Source organism: Salmo salar, chromosome ssa03 (assembly GCF_905237065.1).
Source record: "Salmo salar chromosome ssa03, Ssal_v3.1, whole genome shotgun sequence".
In the NCBI taxonomy this organism is placed as follows: Eukaryota; Metazoa; Chordata; class Actinopteri; order Salmoniformes; family Salmonidae; genus Salmo; species Salmo salar.
In genome coordinates this window covers 22185471-22211166 of record NC_059444.1, presented here as the reverse complement: position 1 = coordinate 22211166, position 25696 = coordinate 22185471, and the positions used below count along the sequence as shown (strand labels likewise).

The following is a 25696-nucleotide window of genomic DNA, read 5'->3' as shown; positions in this document are numbered from 1 at the left end:
TCCCAAAACTAGAACATATGGAACGACGTTTTTATAGACTTTATCCTTTGCAAAAGTTTTTAAAAATCGCGTTGTTTGGGAGTGCAAAGGAAAATTGAGTTATTGCACACGCGCACTTCACAGAGGAGGCGTTCCCTAACGGAAATATGCAGATGTTTGTTAGAACAAGCCAATAGGATCTCGCCATCTCGTGCTTGGCTTTGCCCACCTCCATGCCTGTTCTGTCCACTATGACTCATTTGTTCCCATCGGAAACGGCTGGCTGTGGTGTATCTTGGTTTAGTTATACAAATCTTCGTTATCTCATATTTTGAGATCATATCGAAATAATTGTTGTTGGGTTTTTTTTCTTTGGGGGGAGAGAGAGAAAGAATGAGCTTCCATATTTTTTGCCTAATATCTTTAATACCATTTGTATGTAATTATTTCCTGATATGTAGCAATGTATAAAGCACTTGCCATTGCTATGTAATCTATTGAGAAGTATTGATAAATGTGACATAAAATGTTAATTGGTTAAATACCTGTACAGGTGGATATTTTCTTTTTTTCAACATTTGGCCAGATGCCCGTTCAGATACTAAAAATAAATGTACTCTCAAAAGTTGCCTCACAAAAATAACAAAAACAGAAGAGGACGTGTCAAATCGTAATTCCACCACTAGAGTTCTCCTGTGTAAAAATCTGTCCTGCTCTTTTAATGTTGGCGCTGTGTTTACCTCTCCCCAATCCTGTGCTGTGTGGCCAGGCCAGCTGGACGTAAACCTGACCATAATTCAGACAATCTCAAACTATCCCGGAAATGCAAATGTAAAGTATCTTACATTGAATCCTTCACGGATTTATACAGTGACATATATTATTAATACTGTAGTGACGGTAAGTTGGACATTTATTGTATATAAAATGTATTACTTAAATTAACATATTACGGTTAGCTAACAGCTAGCTACCTACTGTAGCTGTACCTGTTATGAACATGGCGCGTTCTGAAAACAACGATTCTAACTAACATTCATATTTTCTGTATACGTTTTGGTAGTTGCTTTGTTACTGTCTAACAACTATATTTTATTTGTCTACGTGGCTAATAAAATGCATGTTTGAAAGCTTACGTTAAATAGCTAGGTAGCTCCTACAGAACTGCTTTGCTTTCCAGATCATGCTAACTAACGTTAGCTAGCTTGCTAACAATTATGTTGTCGAACCATTTAGGTTGATAGCTTCAGCAGTTTATAACAAACCATGATTATTTAGGTATTTTAGCTAACTAACGTTTTTGACAAGCTTTCTTTAACACACGCTTTGGAGATTACCCTAACCAAACGTTAACTAGCTAGCTAGCTTCCTAGTACTAGCTAACTATCAAGCTGACAACATTAGCCAGCTAGCAAACTGGGAGTGGGAGCTGCTAGTTTGGTCGTGTGGCCTTGGACGCCTTTGTTGAAATATCCACGGACTGTGTTGAATACTTAATCCGGAAATCAGGCCAGGGATTGGTCTGGGGAAGAGAAGGCACATTTACCCGCTTGCCCCAACTACACTATCAATGTGCAAATAGTTGGTCAGACAAAATTAACACAGCCACGACAAAGCTCATTAATGCATTGATGTATCCAATAAACTAATCTGCTGTTTAAAAAAATAATGTACATCTTTAGTATTTAAATAAATAGTATTTATTTATTTAGCCCATCAGCATTTTCATTCACAGGACCTCTCCTTTAGGATGTCTGTCTCGCATACTATTATTCATGTTGAGTTTGACACCCGTATTAGTGGATTGATTGTTTGGCTAATTTGCTCATACTATGTACACAGTAGATATAATTTATGTCTGCCTCTGTTGAGCACTGATTGTGTTGTAAAAGTGGAAACAGTCACAGGTGGACCTTGAGGAAGACAACATTCATGATTCATAGCTACATTTGATAAACAAAGGCTCTAAATAATAAAGTTGATCTTATTGCCACTACTAGACCTACCTTGTATGATTATAAGCTCTGGAGTTTGATGACGGGAGTGTTGTGCTCCTGGACACCTAGCAGCCTAATTGATTGGGGAGTGTAGGACCTCTGTAGTCATGACATTATGTAGTGTCAGTCCCTAGACGGAGGTGTGTTTAGGTAGCAGCTGTGAGCAGTTGCTGTTACCTCTGGATGCATCCCAAATGGCACCCTATTCCATATTTAGTGATCTACTTTTGACCAGGGCTTTGGGTTAAAGTAGTGCACTATATGGCGAATATGGTAGCATTTGGGACGTTACCTTTGTAAGGTGGCAGCGGATGTGGAGTTGGAGCACAGAGTAGTGCCCTGGCACCAAGTCACAGGTGACTCTTATTAATACTTACTCTGGTTTGCATTGCATGGGATATCACATCGCTCACTGTCACCTCTACTCCTCTCAGCTCTTATTCACCTTCTCTCAGCAGGCTGCAAGTCAGACATCAGAAGAGACATGATGTTACAGTGATTTAGAGTCTGTCGTCAATCCTCATTTGCAAGGAAATTTGATTTTCTTTTTGTGAAATCTTTGCCCCAAATAGCCTCTGCGATAGGCCCTGTCTTGCTGCGCTTTAATTAAATGTTTACCAGATGCCCCTCTTCATTTTCCCCAAACAATATTTTAAACGTTTTTTTTAGAAAGGTGTGATTATAGGAAACATAATGTTCTCAAGCTTCCTGTAAAGAGATACTCAACCATTAGGTGGTGGATAAATGAAGACGTCTTCCTAAGGCCATTTACACCATTGAAAAAAATGATAAGTTCCGGTCTTAACGGGGTGTCTCTCCCATAGGCACCAATGCGATAGCAGGTTGGTCTGGTCTGCTTAGTTTATTGACTCTATATGAACTATAAAAAATGTGCAAATAGGATGTCTCGCTTCCTCTTCCTTCAATTTCCTCTTGGATTATAGCTGAACTATGCCTCTTTGAGCCTCCAGTAGGCTTAAATCTCTTGATTAGGTTAAGTGTTGAACTAAGATTTCTATAGTTTTTTAGGACACTGTAAAGTCCATGGAGAATAAGAGCACCTCCTCCCAGCTGCCCACTGCACTGAGGATAGGAAACTCTGTCACCACCGATAAATCCACTATAATTGAGAATTTCAATAAGCATTTTTCTACGGCTGGCCATGTTTTCCACCTGGCTACCCCTACCCTGGTCAACAGCACTGCACCCTCCACAGCTACTCGCCCAAGCCTTCCCCATTTCTCCTTCTCCCAAATCCAGTCAGCTGATGTTCTGAAAGAGCTGCAAAATCTGGACCCCTACAAATCAGCCGGGCTAGACAATCTGGACCTTTTCTATCTCAAATTATCTGCTGAAATTGTTGCAACCCCTATTACTAGCCTGTTCAACCTCTCTTTCGTGTCGTTTGAGATTCCCAAAGATTGGAAAGCAGCTGCGGTCATCCCCTTCTTCAAAGGGGGGGACACTCTTGACCCAAACTGCTACAGACCTATATCTATCCTACCCTGCCTTTCTAAGATCTTTGAAAGCCAAGTTAACAGATTACCGACCATTTCGAATCCCACCGTTCCTTCTCCACTATGCAATCTGGTTTCAGAGCTGGTCATGGGTGCACCTCAGCCACGCTCAAGGTCCTAAACGATATCTTAACCGCCATCGATAAGAAACAATACTGTGCAGCCGTATTCATTGACCTGGCCAAGGTTTTAGACTCTGTCAATCACCACATCCTCATCAGCAGACTCAACAGCCTCGGTTTCTCAAATGATTGCCTCGCCTGGTTCACCAACTACTTTTCCGAGTTCAGTGTGTCAAATCAGAGGGCCTGTTGTCCGGACCTCTGGCAGTCTCTATGGGGGTGCCACAGGGTTCAATTCTTGGGCCAACTCTTCTCTGTATACATCAATGATGTCGCTCTTGCTGCTGGTGAGTCTCTGATCCACCTCTACGCAGACGACACCATTCTGTATACTTCTGGCCCTTCTTTGGACACTGTGTTAACTACCCTCCAGACGAGCTTCAATGCCATTACAACTCTCCTTCCGTGGCCTCCAACTGCTCTTAAATACAAGTAAAACTAAATGCATGCACTTCAACCGATCGCTGCCTACACCTGCCCGCCCGCCCAGCATCACTACTCTGGACAGTTCTGACATAGAATATGTGGACAACTACAAATACCAAGGTGTCTGGTTAGACTGTAAACTCTCCTTCCAGACTCACATCAAACATCTCCAATCCAAAGTTAAATCTAGAATTGGCTTCCTATTTCGCAACAAAGCATCTTTCACTCATGCTGCCAAACATACCCTCGTAAAACTGACCATCCTACCGATCCTCAACTTCGGTGATGTCATTTACAAAATAGCCTCCAATACCTTACTCAATAAACTGGATGCAGTCTATCCGTTTTGTCACCAAAGCCCCATATACTACCCACCACTGCGACCTGTACGCTCTCATTGGCTGGCCCTCGCTTCATTCTCGTCGCCAAACCCACTGGTTCCAGGTCATCTACAAGACCCTGCTAGGTAAAGTCCCGCCTTATCTCAGCTCGCTGGTCACCATAGCAGCACCCACCCGTAGCACGCGCTCCAGCAGGTGTATTTCACTGGTCACCCCCAGAGCCAATTCCTCCTTTGGCCGCCTCTCCTTCCAGTTCTCTGCTGCCAATGACTGGAACGAACTACAAAAATCTCTGAAACTGGAAACACTTATCTCCTTCATCAGCTTTAAGCACCAGCTGTCAGAGCAGCTCACAGATCACTGCACCTGTACATAGCCCATCTATAAATAGCCCAAACAATTACCCTACTGTATGTATTTATTTATTTATTTTGCTCCCTTGCACCCCAGTATTCACGTCCCTTGCACCCCACATTCACCTACTGCAAATCTACAATTCCAGTGTTTTTTAATTGCTATATTGTATTTACTTCGCCACCGTGGCCTTTATATTGCCTTTACCTCCCTTATTTCACCTCATTTGCTCACATTGTATATAGACTTGTTTTTGTACTGTATTATTGACTGTATGTTTGTTTTACTCCATGTGTAACTCCGTGTTGTTGTATGTGTCGAACTGCTTTGCTTTATCTTGGCCAGGTTGCTGTTGTAAATGAGAACTTGTTCTCAACTTGCCTACCTGGTTAAACAAAGGTTAAATAAATAAATTGTTTTTTTTAGCAAGAAGGTCTACATTTTTAGAGAAGTGATTCGCTCGCTTAAATCACTTAAAAAAAATAATAATATATATATATATATATATATATATATGTATACAAACTCAATATGTAGGCTTCATGTACAAGATGACATGGTTATTGTAAGCAGTGGATGTGCAGGGCCTTAATTTCTGAAATTTGGCTCACATTTCAATATCACATGCTTTTTAATTTGACTATGACCAATTGAAGCGAAATATGAAGTAGGCTACATACATTTTGTCCTTTGGTCTTTAAATGTTAGTTGAACAAAAAAAAAATATTGATTTGCATTCTGTTTGTGAAGTCTGTGGACTAACATTAGCATATGGTTAGCTTGGAACAGAAGTTTTTTAAATTGACATTTTACATTTCAAAGTAACTTTCATTGTAAAAAAAAAAAAAAACTCTGGAGGGCGTCTTTAAGAAGAGTAATGCGTAAAATTGGATTAGAAACGTAGTTAACGGGGCGACAGGTAGCCTAGTGGTTGGAGCGTTGGGCCAATCGTTCTCCCCTGAACAAGGCAGTTAACCCACTGTTCCCCGTTAGGCCGTCATTGTAAATAAGAGTTTGTTCTTAACTGACTTGCCTAGTTAAAATAAAGGTTATTTATTAATAACAGGATGAGGCAACTGCTATTATTCCTTTCTTTAAAATCTCGAGTAATATTGTATTCCATCACAGTAGACTTGTTTTATGACAGTGCCGTGAAATGGCACAGCTTTCTTTGTTTCTTTTGCAATCAATTTTTTTGGGGGGGATTATGTTTTTCTTCCACTGAATAGCCTAGAATATGTGTAGGCAACCCTGTTCCTGGAGTGCCGCTAGGCACCACACCTGACCAACTGAGCTAATTGCGGCACTCCAGGACTAGGGTTGCCTACCCCTGGCCTAGAATCTAGATGTTGGCCATTTCTACTACAGCTCCCTAAGCACTGATTCCTGTTACGTTGCAGTGTTTAAGGGAATGAGAAACAAAGCCCAATAGAACTAGACTTGGCCATACATAATAGTGTATTTTAGGATTACATTTAGCAGACACTCTTATCTATAGCTACTTACAGGAGCAATTAGGGTTAAGTGCCTTGCTCAAGAGCACAGCAGCAGATTTTTCACCTAGTTGGCTCAGGATGTCTAACCAGCAAATTCGTGGTTACTGGGCCAGCGCTCTTAACCGCTAGGCTACCTGCTGGCCATGGGAAGCCCCCTGTGTCACTCGCATGATCATTGGAGCTATGTTGTGTCGTGGACAACGGACACCTATTAGGCCAGTCAAAGCACGTTTCCGAGGTCAGGCCTTTCTGACATGGGAATAAACATTGTTTTTGTTGTCTTGATTGGGTTGACCAATCCTGGTCCTGGAAGGCTTTGGAACCTGCAGATTCTTGTTGTTTCTTATCCTGAATAAATTCTTATCCTGGCTGTTTAAGCTAGGAAGATGGCTAAAGGTAGCCTGATGGAACCATCCTAATGGCTGCGTTCACCGTTCTGTTGACGTCAGTGAAATAGAATGGTGAACGCAGCGATCCGGAAGGTTCCACCAGCCTAGGCTGGAGGTGTAGTTTACCCATGCTCTGAACGGGTGGTGCGCCTTGATGAGGATTTCTTCACTTGAGCTGAGAGGGGGAAGAAAAAAAAACTTTCGCTGTTCATTTCCTGATTTGAAACTGACGCATTCCAAGTATGTTCGGCAGTGTTTCTAGAAGTAGCCTAATGGTTTGAAACATTACTTCTCTCCCATGCCTTGCAGGTGTCATGAATAAAGAGATCATGTCGCGTGTGGTGAAGAAGAGGCAGGCGGATCCAAAGGTGGTCCAGTACGTGTGGGCTGCCATTGAGGTCATCCGCAACCAGAAACAAATTGCCAACATGGACAGGATCTCAAAGTAAGTATTCCAGTCATTGTAGTTCTGTTCCAAGACGCTTAGAAAGTGGAGACGTCACAAACGCCCCCAAAAAATGGTCTTAAATATTAGTGGAGACACCCTGCCGTTTTGTAGACAAAATGATGAGGTGTCTCCAGTTGTTTACATTTGTGATGCACCTTCTATGCATATTCACTTTCAATACGGATAGATGGATGGATGGTGGTTGGTTTTAGCCACTCTGCTTTCAGGGTCATGCTTGATCAATAGGTGAAATGGTTTCATCGTTCAATACTTGACATTAAATTCCTTTTGCTTAATGCCATTCAGACCATAAATTATTTCAACCAACCTATATTGCAGCTTCCATTGTAGCAACTTTATGAATATATATTTTTTATTTAGACCGATTTAGGTCCTATTAGATTGTTTATGATATGTGATTATCATGTAATATTCTTACAGTCTAATCTAAATTCATTCATGCTGAAACCTATGTCTGATCAGTCCTTATTTTCAGTTAATGGAATAGGAATATGGCTAATTGGAATCCTCTGGCAAACAGAGAGCCTTGGGAGTTGTCCACGAGCAGAATGAATGAATGACACAGAGTGGCTGTTGTCATGGAGATAAAGCGATGAAATTCAATGGCAGGCACTGCTGAACTGTCTTAATGTCTTAAAATACATTTTGTATTTGAGTGGATGAGGTGGTGACATTGAGAGTCCAGGAAAATACAGTTTAATATGAAAATGAAGGCAGTTGGTACAGGAGGGGAGGTTGTGCTATAATCTCTTTACATTAGATGTGGAAAGGCTTCGACTGTCTGTGCAGAACATAAAACGGTTGGCGGCACAGTCATTAGTGGTTTTGTCCCAACTAGTCCATGTAATGGGTTGCACTGTGATGATGTGGTGGTCCCAATGCAGGCAGCAATATTTTTCTGGGGGGCTAGGCCCTACTTCAAGATTTAAAATTGGATATCTTTGGCACTCTTGTCTGTTTTGTTCTATTCTCGCCCATTTTCTTGTGAATTGCATATTTGGCTGCTCCTTCTGAGGTGAATGGGTTTCTCCTTGGTTGAGTTGTTAGAGAATGCAGGCAGGCAGAGGCAGTGATGTTGGTGTGTTGTGCCTGTGCAGGTACCTGAGCCGTGTGTTTGGCATGCACCCCAAGGAGACAGCCAGGCAGCTGAGTCTGGCAGTGAAGGATGGCCTGGTGGTGGAGACTCTCACTGTGGGCTGTAAGGGCTCCAAGGCCGGCATTGAGCAGGAGGGCTACTGGCTGCCTGGAGACGAGCAGGTAAGAGAGGGGTTTTACCCTGCAGTGATAACACAAACCCCAGCAGTCCTTGCTGGTTTCTTCATCATCAACACCTATTTCTCCTATCTCCCTCAGCAACACCTCTATGGTTCAGAAGAAAATGTACTTAGTTCAAGGAATTCTCCCTTTATTCAATGTTTTTACGTCTCTTATTTGTAAGGAGTTGTTTGTGTATATCTGCTATGCTAGACAACTTAGTAATCCTTCAGTCATTGAGGTGCTGTGAACTATAGCACTGAATTCACCATTGATTATAACGACCTGGTGATTCAAGTCACGCTGCTCTATTACCAATTTTGTATGTGAGGCTGACTCGTTAAAGTCATAGGTATGATGACCATGCACACATTCCTTTAGTACTGTAGTTCTGCTATACACCAAACACACTGGCCCCACACAGTACAGTCAAATTTAGCACTACTCTAAGAGAAGTCAATTGACTAGAGCAGCAGGACTTTAAACACTGCTTTCTGGATCACTTGCAATCACACAGGAGCCGAAGGCCGAAGGAAGCAAGGTAAGGGTGCATCGTTGTTTTCTATTTTTTTTTTTTATCTCAAATTTATTTTACTAACATCATTCCGCTTCAAATCACTTCTGCCACTTCTGCAGCGCAATCTGGGATTTTATGGAATCTTTTAAGAGCTGCATACTCTTTAACATAAAATCAGACAACAAAAGACTAATTGAATTATCTGTTTAAAAATATGATTTCTAAAGTATTTTCAGTTGTAATGGTTAACCATTTACGTCACAGACAGTAGTTTTAACACAAGAGATGCTGATATTCCATGTGAAAAGCTTCCAGAAAGCCCGGTGTAGCGCTGTGTCTCAGTGGCCCAATTTCTTGCGGAATGGATCAGTCACTTCCTTTAAATATTTGCTCGCTACTTATCTACACATGTAACGTTGCTTTAAAAATAGCTCAAAAAACCTAATAAACATTGCCAGGGTTCCATACAGTGAAAGCTGTTGTCTTCATGGCTTTGTTTGACACATACTTCAAAATAATTCTCCAAAGAGAGAGTCTCTGAAGAAAAAGTTTCAGAATTATAGTAGCACATTTCAATGTCATAGTCTTTTGCGTGAAATGACCAGCAATGCCAACATAGCCGCAGGTTTGTAGCAAGCATATATGATGTGTGTAATAGATGTAGTTTTGCTGATGGTGGTAGCAGTAGTAACTCCTCAGGGAGGGGTGTGTACCTTCATTCCTCTGTGTGTTATGATCTCTGTGACTCCAGCATGACTTTGGTTTGATGAACAGGGGATATGGTGGTGTGTTGTCTATACTATGGTTACATCCCAAATGGACTCGTGTTCCCCATCTAGTGCACTACTTTTGACCAGGGCCTATGGGGGTCCCTGGTCAGAAGTAGTGCACTATAGAGAATAGGGGGCCTTTGGGATACAGCCTATTTATGCCTGACTGTCCTTAGAAATGTTAGCTGACTGATTTCATAGGTCAGCATCGCTGATGTATTGTGTATCTGAAGAATGGCGACGTAATTACAGTACATTATGAAGCTCCGTTGTCTCAAGTGCCTGGATTCAATCCAACTGTCATGTTTGTGTCCTTGGAAGTGACCAGTGCTTGCATCCCAAATGGCACCCTATTCCCTATATAGTGCACTACTTTTGACCCGGTCCCATAGGGGGATAGGGTGCTATTTTAGACGCAAGAATGTTTCTTTCCTCCGCAACAGCAGCAGTATTTGTTGATATTCCTCACCATTGCATTGATCATAAACTTGCATGCTGACCAAACCGGTACTGCGTGGGTGTCTGTGTATGCATGCTGGTTTTGTCTATCCACACCAGATGGGTTCATGACGCGCAGGTTAATATCAAAACCAATTATATTCATTTGGGGACAGATCAAAACACAAATGAAACTTTCATGGCCATTTAGGTAGCTTGCTGTTGCTAGCTAATTTGTCTTGCGAGACTTTGGGTTGTTATTTTAACTAAAATTCATATGGTCCTTTTTTGTTGTTGCTGGATCTTTGTAGAATTTTGACCAATTTTGAGTGTTACAAAATTGTGTGTTCTCTACTCCGATAATTAATCCACAGATGAAAAGGAGAAACGTAGTTCATTTTTGGTACATTTTCTTTGATTAATCTTGTTCAGATTTTAGATGGCGGTTGGCAACCAAATTTAAGGTGCATTACCGCCACCAACTGGACTGGAGTGTGGACCTCGTTCATACAGTATTTCAATCACCCACGTGGGTATATGCTCGTAAAAACCAATGAGTAGATGAGAGTTGTGGGACTTGCAGCGCGTCAAGCGCCTAAAATAGAACCAAATTCTATTTTAGCGCCTGGTTACGCAGACACGCGCAAGCAGTTTGGAAGAAATGATTGAATAACATGTTTGTGTAAATTTATCTTGCAACACTCGCTCACGCAACGTGGCCGGTTTGATCAGCATGTTAGAGGATCAACCCTTGATAAATGCGTTCCAAAGTAAATAGATAATGGACCAAAGTCAGTGGATTTAATCCAGGCACGCCCAGTATTATTATTATTTAGACTCTTCTTGTTTACGATATTCCATATCCTGAACGGTGCATCCTATCTCTGGTTTGTTCAGTTACTCAGAAAAGAGTGGCAGAATGGCTTGTTGATGGATGTGTTTGAGGTGAAGCTCAGTGGGGAAAGCCAAATAGCACCCTTTTCCCTAGTTAAAGCACGACAAGGGCCCATAGCACTCTGGTCGAAAGTAGTGCACTTTTATATATGGAATAGGGTGCCATTTGGGACACATACAGTGTCTTCATGTCTGGCCTTAGCTAGTAGCTTCATGGTTATGTATTGCGAATGCAGGGAGGGGAGTGTGGCCTGTATTTGTAATAATCTCTACAGCTCTCCTGAGAGGAATGGGTATGTGGTGTGTCTATAGGGAGGTTGGCTCAGCTAGCCTGCTGCACTGCAGAGTGCTGGTGCCTGCATAATGTCACCCTATTCCCTATATAGTTCACTACTTTTGACCCGGGCACATAAGGTTCTGGTAAAAAGTAGTGCACTATGTAAGGAATAGGGTACTATTTAAGATGGATCCCTGGGCTGGCTTATGTAATAGATGGACCTGTGCTTCCAGGCACATCTGTGCTCAGCCTGCTTTCTCTCTGCCTGGCGTGTCCCAGCTTGAGACTCTTGATAGTGTTATTGGGGTTGGGAGACAGCATGATCCAAACTGGGTCGGCCCTACGAGTTCTAGCTAGCACCTCCCCTCACAACCGCTCTGCTTTTGGTGACCGTTTTAGACAAGGCTCATTCTCCCTCCTAAAAGTTCCCCCTCTGCTGTTTTTAGGGAGTCAATTATAAAAATTCTACAAAATAGATATAATTGCTTGTCAATAACATGTGATATATTTGTATAACATTTTGTATAACTCTCCCTTGTGTTATTATACATGTGCAACAGCCTTTTGTTTTCTTACATGAGGATGTTGGATGTCCTTCACTTGATTTCATCTCTGCAATAACCACCACACTAACATCATGCCAGTGTGGTGGTGATATTTAACACTCCAAGTGAGGTAGGCAATGTTACACTGTAGGAAGCATCATCAGACAGTGCTTCCCCATAGGCCTCACCTTTTTGAAGTCACAACCTTTTCATTCAGAATACAATAGGACAGGGACACGGCGTGGACAGTGTAGTACCCTTCTACACTTGACTTGACTGTGCAGTGGGACTGGGCCAGGTGCATCTAGCAGGGCTGAACACCACCAACAGACTAGGTCTCAACTGGAAAGAGCCATCCAAAATAGCCCTGGACAGGAAAAGATATGGAGGGACCTTGTGGAGGCCTTGGTGGGGTGAGGCCTAATAAAAACGAATTGCCTCTGGCAGAGCTTGCTTCACATCAGGCTCTCATGGCCCTCTAGGCTGGCAGTGGCACTGCTGCTGTCTATGCACTCTCCTTTTGTCCTTTATGACTATTTATGGCTCTGTGTGTTAGTTTGGGCTCCTCCTCTCTGCTCCCCTGTGATGGAGTGCTCTCCAGCTCACTAGGTTTAAACAGAGCATGTGCAACAGAGGCTGGATAGAGTTGGAGGGAAGGACACTAGGATCGTGCACTGATGGAGTGTAGTAGGTCAGGTTGTCCTGAGTTAACCACCTTTAACTAGGATGTTTTTATTCCTTAATCTGAAAGGGTTTTGTGGGAAGGTGTAGGCTAGTTGTTGACATTTTGCAATAATAAGTCCTTATTCACTTCCTTTACCACTCCAGACTATGAGGAGGAGTGTGACTGGTGGTTGTTGGTTTGAATCCCAGGCAGGCAGATGGTTTCTAGCTCTACGCCTCTTAGTGAAACCTGTAACAAGACTATAGTAAATCATGAGTAATGCTTTGAGCAGCAGGTTCAGGTTGGCAGGAATTTCCCCTACCCTTCCCTAGCTTCCATCAGCCTTTCATGCATGCACGACCACATCAGGGTTTAATATGAACTTTGGTTGCTTCCTAAATGGCACCCTATTCCCTTTATAGTGCACTACTTTAGACCACAGCCCACCAGGGCTCTTGTCAAAAGTTGGGCACTATATGGGGAATAGGGTGCCATTTGGGAGGCACACTTCATCTAGCCTCAGAACACAGAGGGGGAACTTTAGTTGATGTGAAATATCGCAGATATGTGTGCTAATAATTACATTCCGGTAAGCAAGCGTTTCCGCAATGGTCACACATTAGCCTTAGGCCTGTATACTCTCATCCTTCCTTCCAAAGAGGTTTATTTAAGAGATTGCCCTTTAAATAATTGGCTTGCACAGGGGTTATGCTACACAATCCACTGTACACACACTGTTTATTTGCTAGTTAATTAATCAATGATGGGGGTGTTTAATTGCAGACGGAGAGCGAGCCGCAGGAGGAGGTCAGTCAGAATTCACTAACTAAACATTCAATAACTGTTGTTGTGAGATAATGTTTGTATAGGCTACCAGTAAAAACTTGATTGTGATTTTGAATAGTTTTTATTTAACATTTATTTATACAGGAAGTCCAATTGAGGTCAGAAGACCTCTTTTCCAAGGGCGACCTGGATATAAGATAAATATGCATAGATCAAAGAACTATGATGTGATGTGTATTGTGGAACAGCTGGTGAAGTGGGTCCAGGAGTGGCCCCCTGGCTGGGGGTGTAGACTAGTCTCCAGCAGCCCAGCCGTCAGGTCGGTGCGGAGGGGGGGCACCGATCACTGTGCTCCGTATGTTTCAGGAATGGGAGGCAGAGAGCCACGACTGGTATTGCTTCGAGTGCCACCTGCCCGGAGATGTGTTGGTGTGTGACAACTGCTTCCGTGTCTATCACCTCAAATGCCTGTCTGACGAGTACAAGCCCCGGGACAGTGGATCCCACTGGCAGTGTGTGGTGTGCAGGGTAGGTACTCCATGTTGGTCTGCTGGTGGTGTCTAGCCTATAGTACCTCTTATCAAATTACTCAAATGTATTATCTAGGCCCATAATTGATCATGCTGTTTTTCACTTATTAGATAAATATTATTATTTTCATGGGACCAGTACCATCCCTGTGACCTGTCCTGTCTTCTGTCTCCTGTCCTGTCTGCTCTGTCTCCTGTCTGCTGTCTCCTGTCCTGTCTGCTCTGTCTCCTGCTCTGCTCTGTCTCCTGTCCTGTCTGCTGTCTCCTGTCCTGTCTGCTCTGTCTCCTGTCCTGTCTGCTCTGTCTCCTGTCCTGTCTGCTCTGTCTCCTGTCCTGTCTGCTCTGTCTCCTGTCCTGTCTGCTCTGTCTCCTGTCCTGTCTGCTCTCTCTTCTCTCTCTCCACTGTGCTGCAGGCGGTCTATTTCCTCCTTTTATTGTTTTGGATAATTTATGATATGCAATATACTGTACTCAGTCAGCTCTCATCAGTTATAACCCACTGCTGGTTTGAATAGAGCACTGGATGGGTTACAGCGTCATGCTGAGCTCTCTCTCGCTCTCTTGCTCTCTCTGTCTTTTGCTCTCTCTCTCTCTCTCTCTCTCTCTCTCTCTCTCTCTCTCTCTCTCATTCTACAGGGTAGTAAAAAAAAGAACCTGAACAAGCAGGAGATGTGCAAATACCTGCGTTTTATCATTCAGCGCATGAAAGAGAGGGTGAGTGTTCCATGGAACAGTTAGTTTTGTGTTCAGCGTAGGTATGTAGGGCCAGGCTGTGGCACTGGTTCCATCCCAAATGGCACCATATTCCCTATATTATGCACTACTTTTGACCAGCCCTCCCATTGGTTTCTGGTCAAAAGTAGTGCACTATGTAGGGTATAGAGTGCCATTTGGGACTCACCCACCATATTGAATCAGAGCACTGCCATGTTTTATATCACTTAAAATCAAGGCCAGTAAAATCTCCCACCACAATGGCCTGGGCTGATTCCAGCCCCCCGCCTCTTCCTCCTCCTTTTCGTCCATAAAAGTGATATTAAATCTGTTTTTCTTTTTTCGGGCTTGCAGGCTGTGGACTTGAACAAGAAAGGCAAAGACACTAGACACCCGATGTACAGAAGGCTCATCCACACCGCGCTGGACGTCGCCAACATTCAGGAGGTAACTAATTGGCCTTAAATACACTGCTGAACAAGGGTTTCACACTGTGGATCTGTCCCAAATGGCACCATATTCCCTGTGTAGTGCACTTCTTTTGACCAGAGTCATTTGGGACGCATTCGGGATTTCACACTATTATTTACTTATGGAAGACCGAGCCAAGACAAAGACTAAAAAACAGCTTCTATCACCAGGCCATCAGACTGTTGAACAGCCATCACTAGCCGCCTACCAAGTGACCCAGAAACTCACTCACACAAAACACACACACACACATACACACAAGCTATCAATAACATGCATACCTCATACTCACAAACTCGCGCGCGCGCGCGCGCACACACACACAGCTGACGCTGCTGTCCCATGTTATAGAGGAATTAAACCACTGGACACTGTATTTAAATCCTGTATTCGCCACATGGTTCATTCTAATATTTCTACTACTGTACATTGGATTTTAGTTACACTGTTTATGCACACTGCATTTGTATGTTTATGCTGGATTCTTGACAGAGCTCACTCTCATATATTTACTGCTGTACATATCATTCCTAGTATATCTAGTGTAATTGAATTGGTGTGTATATATGTATAAATTGCGTTTTGATTAGTTTTACACTGCTATTTGGGTTGTTAATTAGATTCGTTACGATGTTTCTTGCGTGACATTTAAAAATTTTTTAAATTATTTGTGTGCTTGATTTGACATTTTACTGCATTGTTAGGAGCTAGTAACATAAACATTTCGCTGCACCCGCTATAACATCTGCCAAACTGTGTATGCGACCAATAAACTTTGATTTGAATTCCCTGCCCTTTGAACTTTTCATGATATATTGTATACTGTTGAATCCTTTAGTTTATCCAATGTCGAATGTAGGCCACTGTCCGAAAAAACAATGTCCACTGACGTCTTCTGCCATCCGATCTTCCTCATGTTGTTCATAATGTAATAAGGATCCCATGGTTGTCTCAAAAGACACCCTATTCCTTCATAGTGCACTATTTTTGACCAGGTCAAAAGTAGTGCAATACAGTGCATTCGGAAAGTATTCAGACCCCATGACTATTTCCACATTTTGTTACATTACAGCCTTATTCTAAAATGGATTAAATAGTTTTTCCCCTCATCAATCTACACACAATAACCTATAATGACAAAGCAAAAACTGGTTTTTAGAAATGTTTGCAAAAAACCCGGAAATATCACATTTCCATAAGTATTCAGACCCTTTACTCAGCACTTTGATGAAGCACCTTTGGCAGCGATTACAGCCTTGAGTCTTCTTGGGTATGATGCTACAAGCTTGGCACACCTGTATTTGGGGAGTTTCTCCCATTCTTCTCTACAGATCCTATCAAGCCCTGTCAGGTTGGATGGGGTGCGTCGCTGTACAGCTTTTTTCAGGTCTCTCCAGAGATGTTCGATCGGGTTCTGGCTGGGCCACTCAAGGACATTCAAAGAATTATCCCGAAGCCACTCCTGCGTTGTCTTGGTTGTGTGCTTAGGGTTGTTGTCCTGTTGGTCCTGAGCAGGTTTTCATCAAGGATCTCTCTGTACTTTGGTCCGTTCATCTTCCCCTCGATCCTGACTGTTCTCCCAGTCCCTGCCACTGAAAAACATCCCCACAGCATGATGCTGCCACCACCATGCTTCACCGTAGGGATGGAATTGGCCAGGTGATGAGCGGTGCCTGCTTTTCTCCAGATGACACGCTTGGCAATCAGGCCAAGGACTTCAATATTGGATTCATCAGACCAGAGAATCTTGTTACTCGTGGTCTGAGAGTCCTTTAGGTGCCTTTTGGCAAACTCCAAGTGGGCTGTCATGTGCCTTTTACTGAGGAGTGGCTTCCGTCTGGCCACTCTACCATAAAGGCCTGATTGGTGGAGTGCTGCAGAGATGGTTCTCTTTGTGGAAGGTTCTCCCATCTCCACAGAGGAACTCTGGAGCACCATGGGGTTCTTGGTCACGTCCCTGACCAAGGCCCTTCTCCCCGATTGCTCAGTTTGGCCAGGTGGCCAGCTCTAGGAAGAGTGTTGGTGGTTCCAAACTTCTTCCGTTTAAGAATGATGGAGGCCACTGTGTTCTTGGGGACCTTAACGCTGCAGACATTTTTTGGTACCCTTCCCCAGATCTGTACCTTGACACAATCCTGTCTCGGAGCTCTACAGACAATTCCTTCAACCTCATTGCTTGGTTTTTGCCCTGGCATGCACTGTCAACTGTGAGCCTTTCCAAATCATGTCAAGTCAATTGAATTTACCACAGGTGGACTCCAATCAAGCTGTACAAAAGTCTCAAGGATGATCAACGGAAACAGGATGCAACCGAGATCAATTTCAAGTCTCATAGCAAAGGGTCTGAATAAATGTGTAAATAAGGTACATTTGTGCCAGCAGCACACCACCCTGCATACCACTGCTGGCCTGCTTCTGAAGCTAAGCAGGGTTGGTCCTGGTCAGTCCCTGGATGGGAGACCAGATGCTGCTGGAAGTGGTGTTGGAGGGCCAGTAGGAGGCACTCTTTCCTCTGGTCTAAAAAATATCCCAATGCCCCAGGACACTGCCCTGTGTAGGGTGCCGTCTTTCGGATGGGACGTTAAACGGGTGTCCTGACTCTCTGTGGTCACTAAAGATCCCATTGCACTTATCGTAAGAGTAGGGGTGTTAACCCCGGTGTCCTGGCTAAATTCCCAATCTGTCCCTCATACCATCACGGCCATCTAATCATCCCCAGCTTACAATTGGCTCATTCATCCCCCTCCTCTCCCCTGAAACTATTCCCCAGGTCTTTGCTGTAAATGAGAATGTGTTCTCAGTCAACTTACCTGGTAAAATAAAAAAATGGTGCAAATTTCTAAAAACCTGTTTTTCGCTTTGTCATTGTGTGTAGATTGATGAGGAAAAAAAGTAATTGAATCCATTTTAGAATAAGGCTGTAATGTAACAAAATTTGGAAAAAGTTAAGAGGTCTGAATACTTTCCGAATGCACTGTATATAGGGTGCTATTTGGGACTCGGCCCCATGTTGTTTGGTAAGGGTCTGTGTAAGGGCATGTCAGATGTAGCCCCAGTATAAAGCTGTGATTGTGTAGCTGAGGCTACAGGCTATCAGATTGCCTCTCCTCACAGCGAGGGGGTCAGTGAGGTCTCCTCTGCACTGTGATCACTGGTGCATTCCGCCGGCCAAGCCCTGCCTGCCAAATAGGCTGGAAAACAGCAGAGCGCTCCCTGCCACTGGCCAGGGACGTATTCATTAGTGCACAATGTATCAAAACGTTTCGCAACAGAAAACAAAAAATAGTGTTTCTTGGAGATGTTCAGCTTAGTTCCTCCATGTTTCACTCCTTTTGGTGTCTAGTGAATACGATCTAGGCCTCTGGAAAACAGCACTTGGGTCTGCCCTGGATGTGTGGTGCACTGCCCTCCTCTGATCTCTTATGGTACTGCAACCACACCACAGCCCCCTCTGCCCTGCCCAGTGTGAATAGGCCTCTTTGTGCTCTCTCTCTCGCTCTCTCTTTTGCAGAACCTCACCGAGGGGAAATACAAGAGCTTCGACGAGTTCAAGGCAGATGCCCAGCTGATCGTGCACAATACCGCCATTTTGTTTGGAGGTGGGGGGGCGTTCACAACCACTCTGTTATCATGGCCTGCGTCCCAAATTGCACCCTATTCTCTTTATAGTGGACCATAGGGCTCTGGTAAAAAGTAGGGAATAAGGTGCCATTTGGGACACATCCTTGAAGAGCATATTGCTATCAGATTTCCCTCCTATTATTAATTGCAGCTGTAACATAAGACTGTATAGTTGTTGCAGAAATGTAATTTTAGTTGGAGCCAGTCTGTGTTATTGGACTACCAAGGCTCTCTTCATGTAGTTGAAATGCCGTTCTTGTGATGGCATGTTCAATAGAACAAAGTCTTTTAAATGTACTTGAATGTTATTTTCCCAACATTAATAAAACCTGTTTTTGCTGCAGTGCATAGTGACCAGGCTGAAATAGCGCGGTTACTCTACAGTGACACATGCCATGAGGTAAACAGTAAAAAAAGATTTGCACTAGATAGAATTTTCAGCACACAATGACATTTGTATTGCAGTATTCTAGGTGGTTGTGTCTGAGTGGCACGGAAGCTGTTATTTCTCTCTATTCTCTTAATTGAATCTCTCTCTCTCTCTCCCCAGTTAAACGAGTTAATGCTATGTAAGAACTGTTTCTACCTGTCCAACGCTCGACCTGACAACTGGTTCTGCTACCCCTGTGTGAGTATGAAACTGTATTGGCTTCAATGCCCCTGCGGATTTGATTGTTGAAGCACCACTATAGCACCAATGGAATTGCCCTAAGGGGACAAAGAAAGTTGATTGAATTGTATGTATTATCTTTGCTTGTGCTTGTTGTTGCAGACTCCTAATCACGAGGTGGTGTGGGCTAAGATGAAGGGCTTTGGCTACTGGCCAGCCAAGATCCTGCAGAGAGAGGACAATCAGGTGGACGTCCGCTTCTTTGGCCACCAGCACCAGAGGTCAGCCATCACACTGGGCACTGAGCTGTATACAGAAACACAGTCGATCATCTTGCGCTTCTTATCCAGAATCTCTAGCTGTAATATCCCCTGGCTATGGAGCTATGAGGGAGGCCCTGGCTGCTCTGACTGTTGTCTCCTCGTCCCCAGAGCGTGGATCCCGGCAGACAACATCCAGGACATCAAGGTGTCGGTGCAACAGCTGCAGGTGAAGCGCAGCGCGGGCTGGAAGAAGGCCTGTGATGAGCTGGAGCTATCCCAGCGTTTCCAGAGGGAGGGCCGCTTCTGGAAGACCAAGATGGTGGAGAGGCTGGAGGAGAGGAGAGGAGAAGGAGAGGAGAGGCTGACAGAGAGGCCGGAGGAGGCCGAGTCCTCCATCTCCTCCACCAGCAACACCAACGAGCAGGTCAAACATGTACGTATGCTGCGCTCCAACTGCCTCTCTCTCTCTCACACACACATTGCGGTTTACATATAGGCCCACAGCTTACTAACAGATACTCTGGTATGTATGTTTAGCAGCTCCACCTGCTGGCTGATTGATATTACAGGGCCTGTATTTTAATGAATTTTAATGATTGAGAATGTGAGGATCAACACAAACTTTCATATCCCTACACCATCTGTGTTGTCATGGCTCTAGCTCTGATCGTTGCCGTAGTGACAGAAACAGTGTATCTAACAGAGGTGTTAGAAATCTGTTGGATACTGCAGTTCTGTAATTTCTCCACAGCAGAAAGCAGACAGACAGGCAGACCGAGACCGACAGACAGACAGTCAGGAGCCTAAAGCAAAGAAGAGCCGTCGCGGTCAAGCTCCAGATCCCAAAGAGGAAGTCAGTGTAAGTATCCTTACACACTGCTGTTGTATGGTCACCTCAGCCATTGTATTGCTATAGTGTGGGTTTTATTGTGTTCGTTTTAATGTCTGTGTGTCCATTTCTCTATCTCTCATCCCATCTCCGTCCCCTCTCTCCCCCAGGACCCGGAGCCTGAGATAGAGGCTGTGAGCAGCAGCCAGGAGATCCCCGTGACGACGCCCCACCAGCCAGAGAAGCTGTCTGTCTCCACGCAGACCAAGAAGGCCTCAGCAGCCTCGCCACGCTGCCTGCACCGCAGCACCCAGACCACCTCTGACGGAGCCTGCCAGAACATGTGCCACGAGAAGTATACCAAGATCTTTAACGACGTCAAGGACATGATGAAGGCCGACAACAAGAGGGAGACGGAGCGTGTGGTTCGAGAGGCCCTGGAGAAGGTGAGGGACTGGGGGATTGAGACCGACGGGGGGTTCGAGAGGCCCTGGAGAAGGTGAGGGACTGGGGATTGAGACCGACGGGGGGTCGAGAGGCCCTGGAGAAGGTGATGGACTGGGGGATTGAGACCGACGGGGGGTTCGAGAGGCCCTGGAGAAGGTGAGGGACTGGGGGATTGAGACCGACGGGGGGTTCGAGAGGCCCTGGAGAAGGTGAGGGACTGGGGATTGAGACCGAGGGGGCCCGTGAGGCTGGGTTGACGGGGGTTCGAGAGGCCCTGGAGAAGGTGATGGACTGGGGGATTGAGACGACGGGGGGTTCGAGAGGCCCTGGAGTAGGTGAGGGACTGGGGGATTGAGACGGGGGGTCTGAAGGAAGCTGGGGTTGTATCAGGTGAGGCGAGGGAACCAGTAGACTGACACTGAGAAAAGCTTTTATTGAATTATTCTTCAAGAAAAGAAACCAGCTAAAACATGAGTATACGACATGTATCAAGGTTTTAACCTGCACTAAAATGACAGTAATAACCCCTGATCCAAAAGCACCTACAGTAAGTTCTGAATATGCTCCTGAGCTGAGGGTCATTCTCTGTGGTGTGTCTCCAGTTGCGTTCTGAGATGGAGGAAGAGAAGAGGCAGGCGGTGAGCAAGGCGGTGTCGGGGGCCCAGGCTGAGATGGAGAGAAAGTGTAAGATGGTGAAGGAGAAGTGTAAGGAGGAACTGGTGGAGGAGGTGAAGAAGATGGTGGCCCAGCACAAACAGCTACTCTCGACCACCAAGAAGAAGCAGTGGGTGAGTGAGACCTTTCTCTTTCCCTCGTTCTCTACCACACACAGCTCAGTCTGTTAAAACCAGTGTCTCACTCATTGAGACCTAATGGGCTAAATCCATAATATATTTGGACATGCAAAGTTTTTACCTTGTGTGAGCTACATTCAGGGCAAAGGACACCACTACCTAGCTAAGATTTGCCCCACACCCCACTACCAAACTAAGCAAATCCTTGACCTTTTCGGATTCTTAACTCCATAACCAAAAGTACATAAATAGAGCAGTACTAAACATACTAAAATATAATGTATCAATTGAATATGACTGAACAACAGCAAATTAGTTATTGTAATATTGGTATTCACAAACTCTCATAGTAATTAAAAAAAAATCCAAACCTAAGGAGGGGCTATGTCAGTTCTGAATGTGTGTGTGTGTGTGTGTGTGTGTTAATCTTCCAGTGTTATAACTGTGAGGAGGAAGCCATGTACCACTGCTGCTGGAACACCTCCTACTGCTCCATCAAGTGTCAACAGGAGCACTGGCACGCCGACCACAAACGCACCTGCCGTAGGAAGAGATGAACAACCGCACCCCCTACCCTAGCTCGCCTTCCCATTGGCTTGCCCCACTGTCACTCACCCAACCACACCCCTACCTGCCTTCCTGAACACTTTGTGGACCGAATCTTTGCGCAACGTCTGAAAAAATGGTCTCTTCATTTTATTTCATTACATTATTATTTAATATACCCAGTGTATTGATTTGTTTAGTTTTTTTCCGAATCAAGACCATGGCTCGAATGCATAGCATGGTATGATTTTTTTATTGTGCTAATTTGACCTATGTTGGAGAATGTGTTATTTAAGTTAGTAATAACCAATGAGCATTAACTGAATACATTTTATTACCTGAATTTTTTTATCACTTTTCTTACTGTAAATGTTTAACAATTAATATTACAGTCGATTTTAAACCGTAAGTACTATTGCAATGTTGAATAAGCTCTGCTTTCATACAGAAAATATTTAAAAAATGCTATAAAAAAAAAAAACGAGGAAAAGAAACTTCAAAACGGTAAATGTAGATGAATCATGGTCATTTAGCGTGATTTTATCATGAACATAGTTTGGTGAACAGCACCTTTTTATTGTTTTTACATGCATCTCTCATCTTCAAGTCACTTAAACATCATTGGGAACAGGGTTATGAAGTCGGCTATAAAGAAGCTGACAAAAATCTTCCGTTTGTTATTATGCACATTTTGGGTTGACTTTTTGAATACATTGTAATTTTTATGAATCAAAGAAAAAGTGAAACATTTCTTGGGGGAATATATAGCAATCTTTACTGAGCTGGATCTTAGAGAGGTTCCTTCCTAATTTGACAGTTTGCACATTTCATTTCTTTTCATAACCCAAATGCTTGTAATATTGCCAAAAACAACATTTGTTGAACCTTATCTTAACAGAGAAACTGTGTTGAGTGCTGTTTTTTCCCCCCCTCGTTTTATTTTTTTGGTTGACATCAGTGTTATTGTGATGTTCGCTGTAAGTACGCTTTTACAATACTCAGTGACTAGTTATGAGACTCTTCACTGCATATGCTGTATTTGGTGGTTACTTTCTGTTTTTTCAACACCATCCTCATATTCTGAGTAAAGAGATGTGCATGTTTGATAGTTTCACTTTTTTATTACTAGAAAAAAAGCTTGCAGATTATTTTGGTTTCCCATAGACAATGAATACGGATGGACCAATATAAAATATATGCAAATATGAATGATCAGGCTTGTTATCTTTTAGTCATTTTTATTTTTCTCTTACTGGAGTCTGGTGTGCAATGTTATCCTTTTCTTGTCTTGGATCATTTATTAAAGGGTAATGTAATTGCCAATTTTATTTTGAACAGAAGTACTAACCAAGAGGCTACTTGGGAAGTCAGACAATATTGGAAGTCCATGTGACTGTTTCCTTAGTTATGAAGAGCCGACTGAACAGAGGAAATGTCATCACCTGCATTCATTCATTTTATTGCCTAGTTTTGGACACTCGGTTTTCAATGATGGCAACTCTCTTTTCCGTTAGCTCTGACAAGTGCATCACTTTTCAGAACTAACACAATTATTTGTATTAGTTAGAACAGTATGATTTATTTTGAACATTCTTTTTTTTTTCAATTTATTTTTCTCTTTCCTTAACCATATTCTATGTTTTTGTTATTTTTCAATCAGAGAAGCAGCATAATGTTTAGAAGTAATTAACAAACTGCTTGATTTGGGACATGTTTTAATTATGTTCTCAATTTAATCTTGATGCACTCCCTCAGGAGACCATGAACCGAATCATGCATGCCCTGCACGAATGCCACAATCTCTCTTTCTCAATCTCTCATGGCGTTCTTAACAAAATCATATTCTGTTTGTCATGGTTGCACTACATGTAAATAAACTTGTTCTCTTACACCATGTAATTCTCATGAGATTATAAGCTACACACACTGATGGTACACTCTAATGGAAGTTATTTACATGGCTGAGGTTTGCAACTCTAGTTCCCCACTGGCGCGCTGCCCTCTATTTGTAAGGCTAAGAGAGAGGACTAATGTAATTGGGGAATTAAGCTATTTATAAATATGTTAACTTGAAAACCAGCAGAACCCTGCAGTTGTCCCCTCACATATGGTCAACTGTCTATCTATTACTGAGGTGACGGACTGTCCAGACCTCAACCACTGCTCTTAAAAACATACATGTTTGGTCTTCATTGTTACAAACACTTCTTTGTCTGGGCTTTGGAAAGTATTACATAGGGGGTTAAATCCAATTTGTGAATTTTATCGGCTTACTTCTACTACAGTATGTATTTTATATTTGTCCATTCCTGTATGATGATCATTTGTGATATTTTCCCTATGTGGAAATATTTTGATGTCATTCCAATTTGTGTAAAGTATTTCTGGTAACTTGCATGAGTAAGATGTGTGTATTACAGTCCTTTTTTCATGTTAAAAGACAGTTCCACTTCCTGAAAATGATGCAATATGACAATGATATTTCCTTTTCCTCTGAAATTGCAGTCTAGCAAATTTTCTCACCATTTAATTGATTAAATACTAACTTTTTTGGTGAGGAAAAGTAAAGTTTACGGTCTCACCCATGACTTCTATACGATTCTTTGACCTGGTCAACTTTTTCCCTGTCCATATGCACACTATTAATAGTGGCTTAACATTTTCTATACTCCCGGCATTTTGTTTTACGCTTTAGCTAGCAATATGTATATACATATATTCTATGTGCTAACATGGAGAAATAAATGTATCAACAAGTTCATGTAGTTGTCGAGTATTCGTTTTTATGTCCATCGAGGGATAACTCGGTAACTATGGGCCCTGGTCAAAAGTAATGCATTTTGGAACTCAGACAATATACTCAATGAAACCTGGGAAATGTTTACAGGGTAAGACAGTTATTTTTTTTTTTTATTTTTTTAACTGTAAGAAAGTACTTTTTTTTAAATCAGTTGAACAATGTTCACTGTGCAATAAAAATGAACTCATTTTCAGATCTTTTCAAACATACTTTCTCATATTTTTGGCCTTACCATAGAACGGGATTCAATCCGATCAGCGGTAGATCCCCGTAAAGGCGCCTTTGAAATGTTAAATTAGATTGAGCCAACATACAGTGGCTTGCATAAGTATTCACCCACCTTGGAATCTTTCCTATTTTGTTGCCTTACAACCTGGAATTAAAATAGATTTTTTTGGGGGGGGTTTGTATCATTTCATTTACACAACATGCCTACCACTTTGAAGATACTAAATATTTTTTCTTGTGAAACAAAAAATCTGAACTTGAGCGTGCATAACTATTCACCCCCCACAAAGTCAATACTTTGTAGAGCCATCTTTTGCAGAAATTACAGCTGCAAGTCTCTTGGGGTATGTCTCTATAAGCTTGACACATCGAGCCACTGGGATTTTTGCCCATTCTTCAAGGCAAAACTGCTCCAGCTCCTTCAATTTGGATGGGTTCCACTGGTGTACAGCAATCTTTGTCATACCACAGATTCTCAATTGGATTGAGGTCTGGGCTTTGACGTGACCATTCCAAGACATTTAAATGTTTCCCCTTAAACCACTTGAGTGTTGCTTTAGCAGTATGCTTAGGGTCATTGTCCTGCTGGAAGGTGAACCTCCGTCCCA

The 25696-nt window shown here is 43.1% G+C and overlaps 1 protein-coding gene across 6 annotated transcripts; it reads left to right on the top strand.

The window, feature by feature from the left end:
* The first annotated feature begins 625 nt into the window (after positions 1-625).
* Positions 626-24821, top strand: zmy11 (Zinc finger MYND domain-containing protein 11). Of its 6 annotated transcripts, none has more exons than XM_014190355.2 (17): positions 626-879; positions 6931-7066; positions 8188-8347; positions 8862-8885; positions 13233-13256; positions 13602-13763; positions 14402-14479; positions 14834-14926; positions 18462-18549; positions 18916-18971; positions 19122-19199; positions 19344-19462; positions 19613-19877; positions 20199-20303; positions 20444-20719; positions 21323-21508; positions 21949-24821. In XM_014190355.2, the coding sequence occupies exons 2-17, from the start codon at positions 6936-6938 to the stop codon at positions 22069-22071; spliced, it is 1968 nt and encodes a 655-aa protein (XP_014045830.2). In that variant the 5' UTR covers positions 626-879; positions 6931-6935; the 3' UTR covers positions 22072-24821.
* The last annotated feature ends 875 nt before the right edge of the window (positions 24822-25696 follow it).

Excerpts from the sequence above, each read along its gene's own strand:
- zmy11 (XM_014190355.2), top strand. The coding sequence starts at position 6,936 with ATGAATAAAGAGATCATGTCGCGTGTGGTGAAGAAGAGGCAGGCGGAT. Across the intron at positions 14,927-18,461 it reads ACGTCGCCAACATTCAGGAG|AACCTCACCGAGGGGAAATA; the intron begins GTAACTAATTGG and ends TCTCTTTTGCAG. Across the intron at positions 20,304-20,443 it reads ATCCCAAAGAGGAAGTCAGT|GACCCGGAGCCTGAGATAGA; the intron begins GTAAGTATCCTT and ends TCTCTCCCCCAG.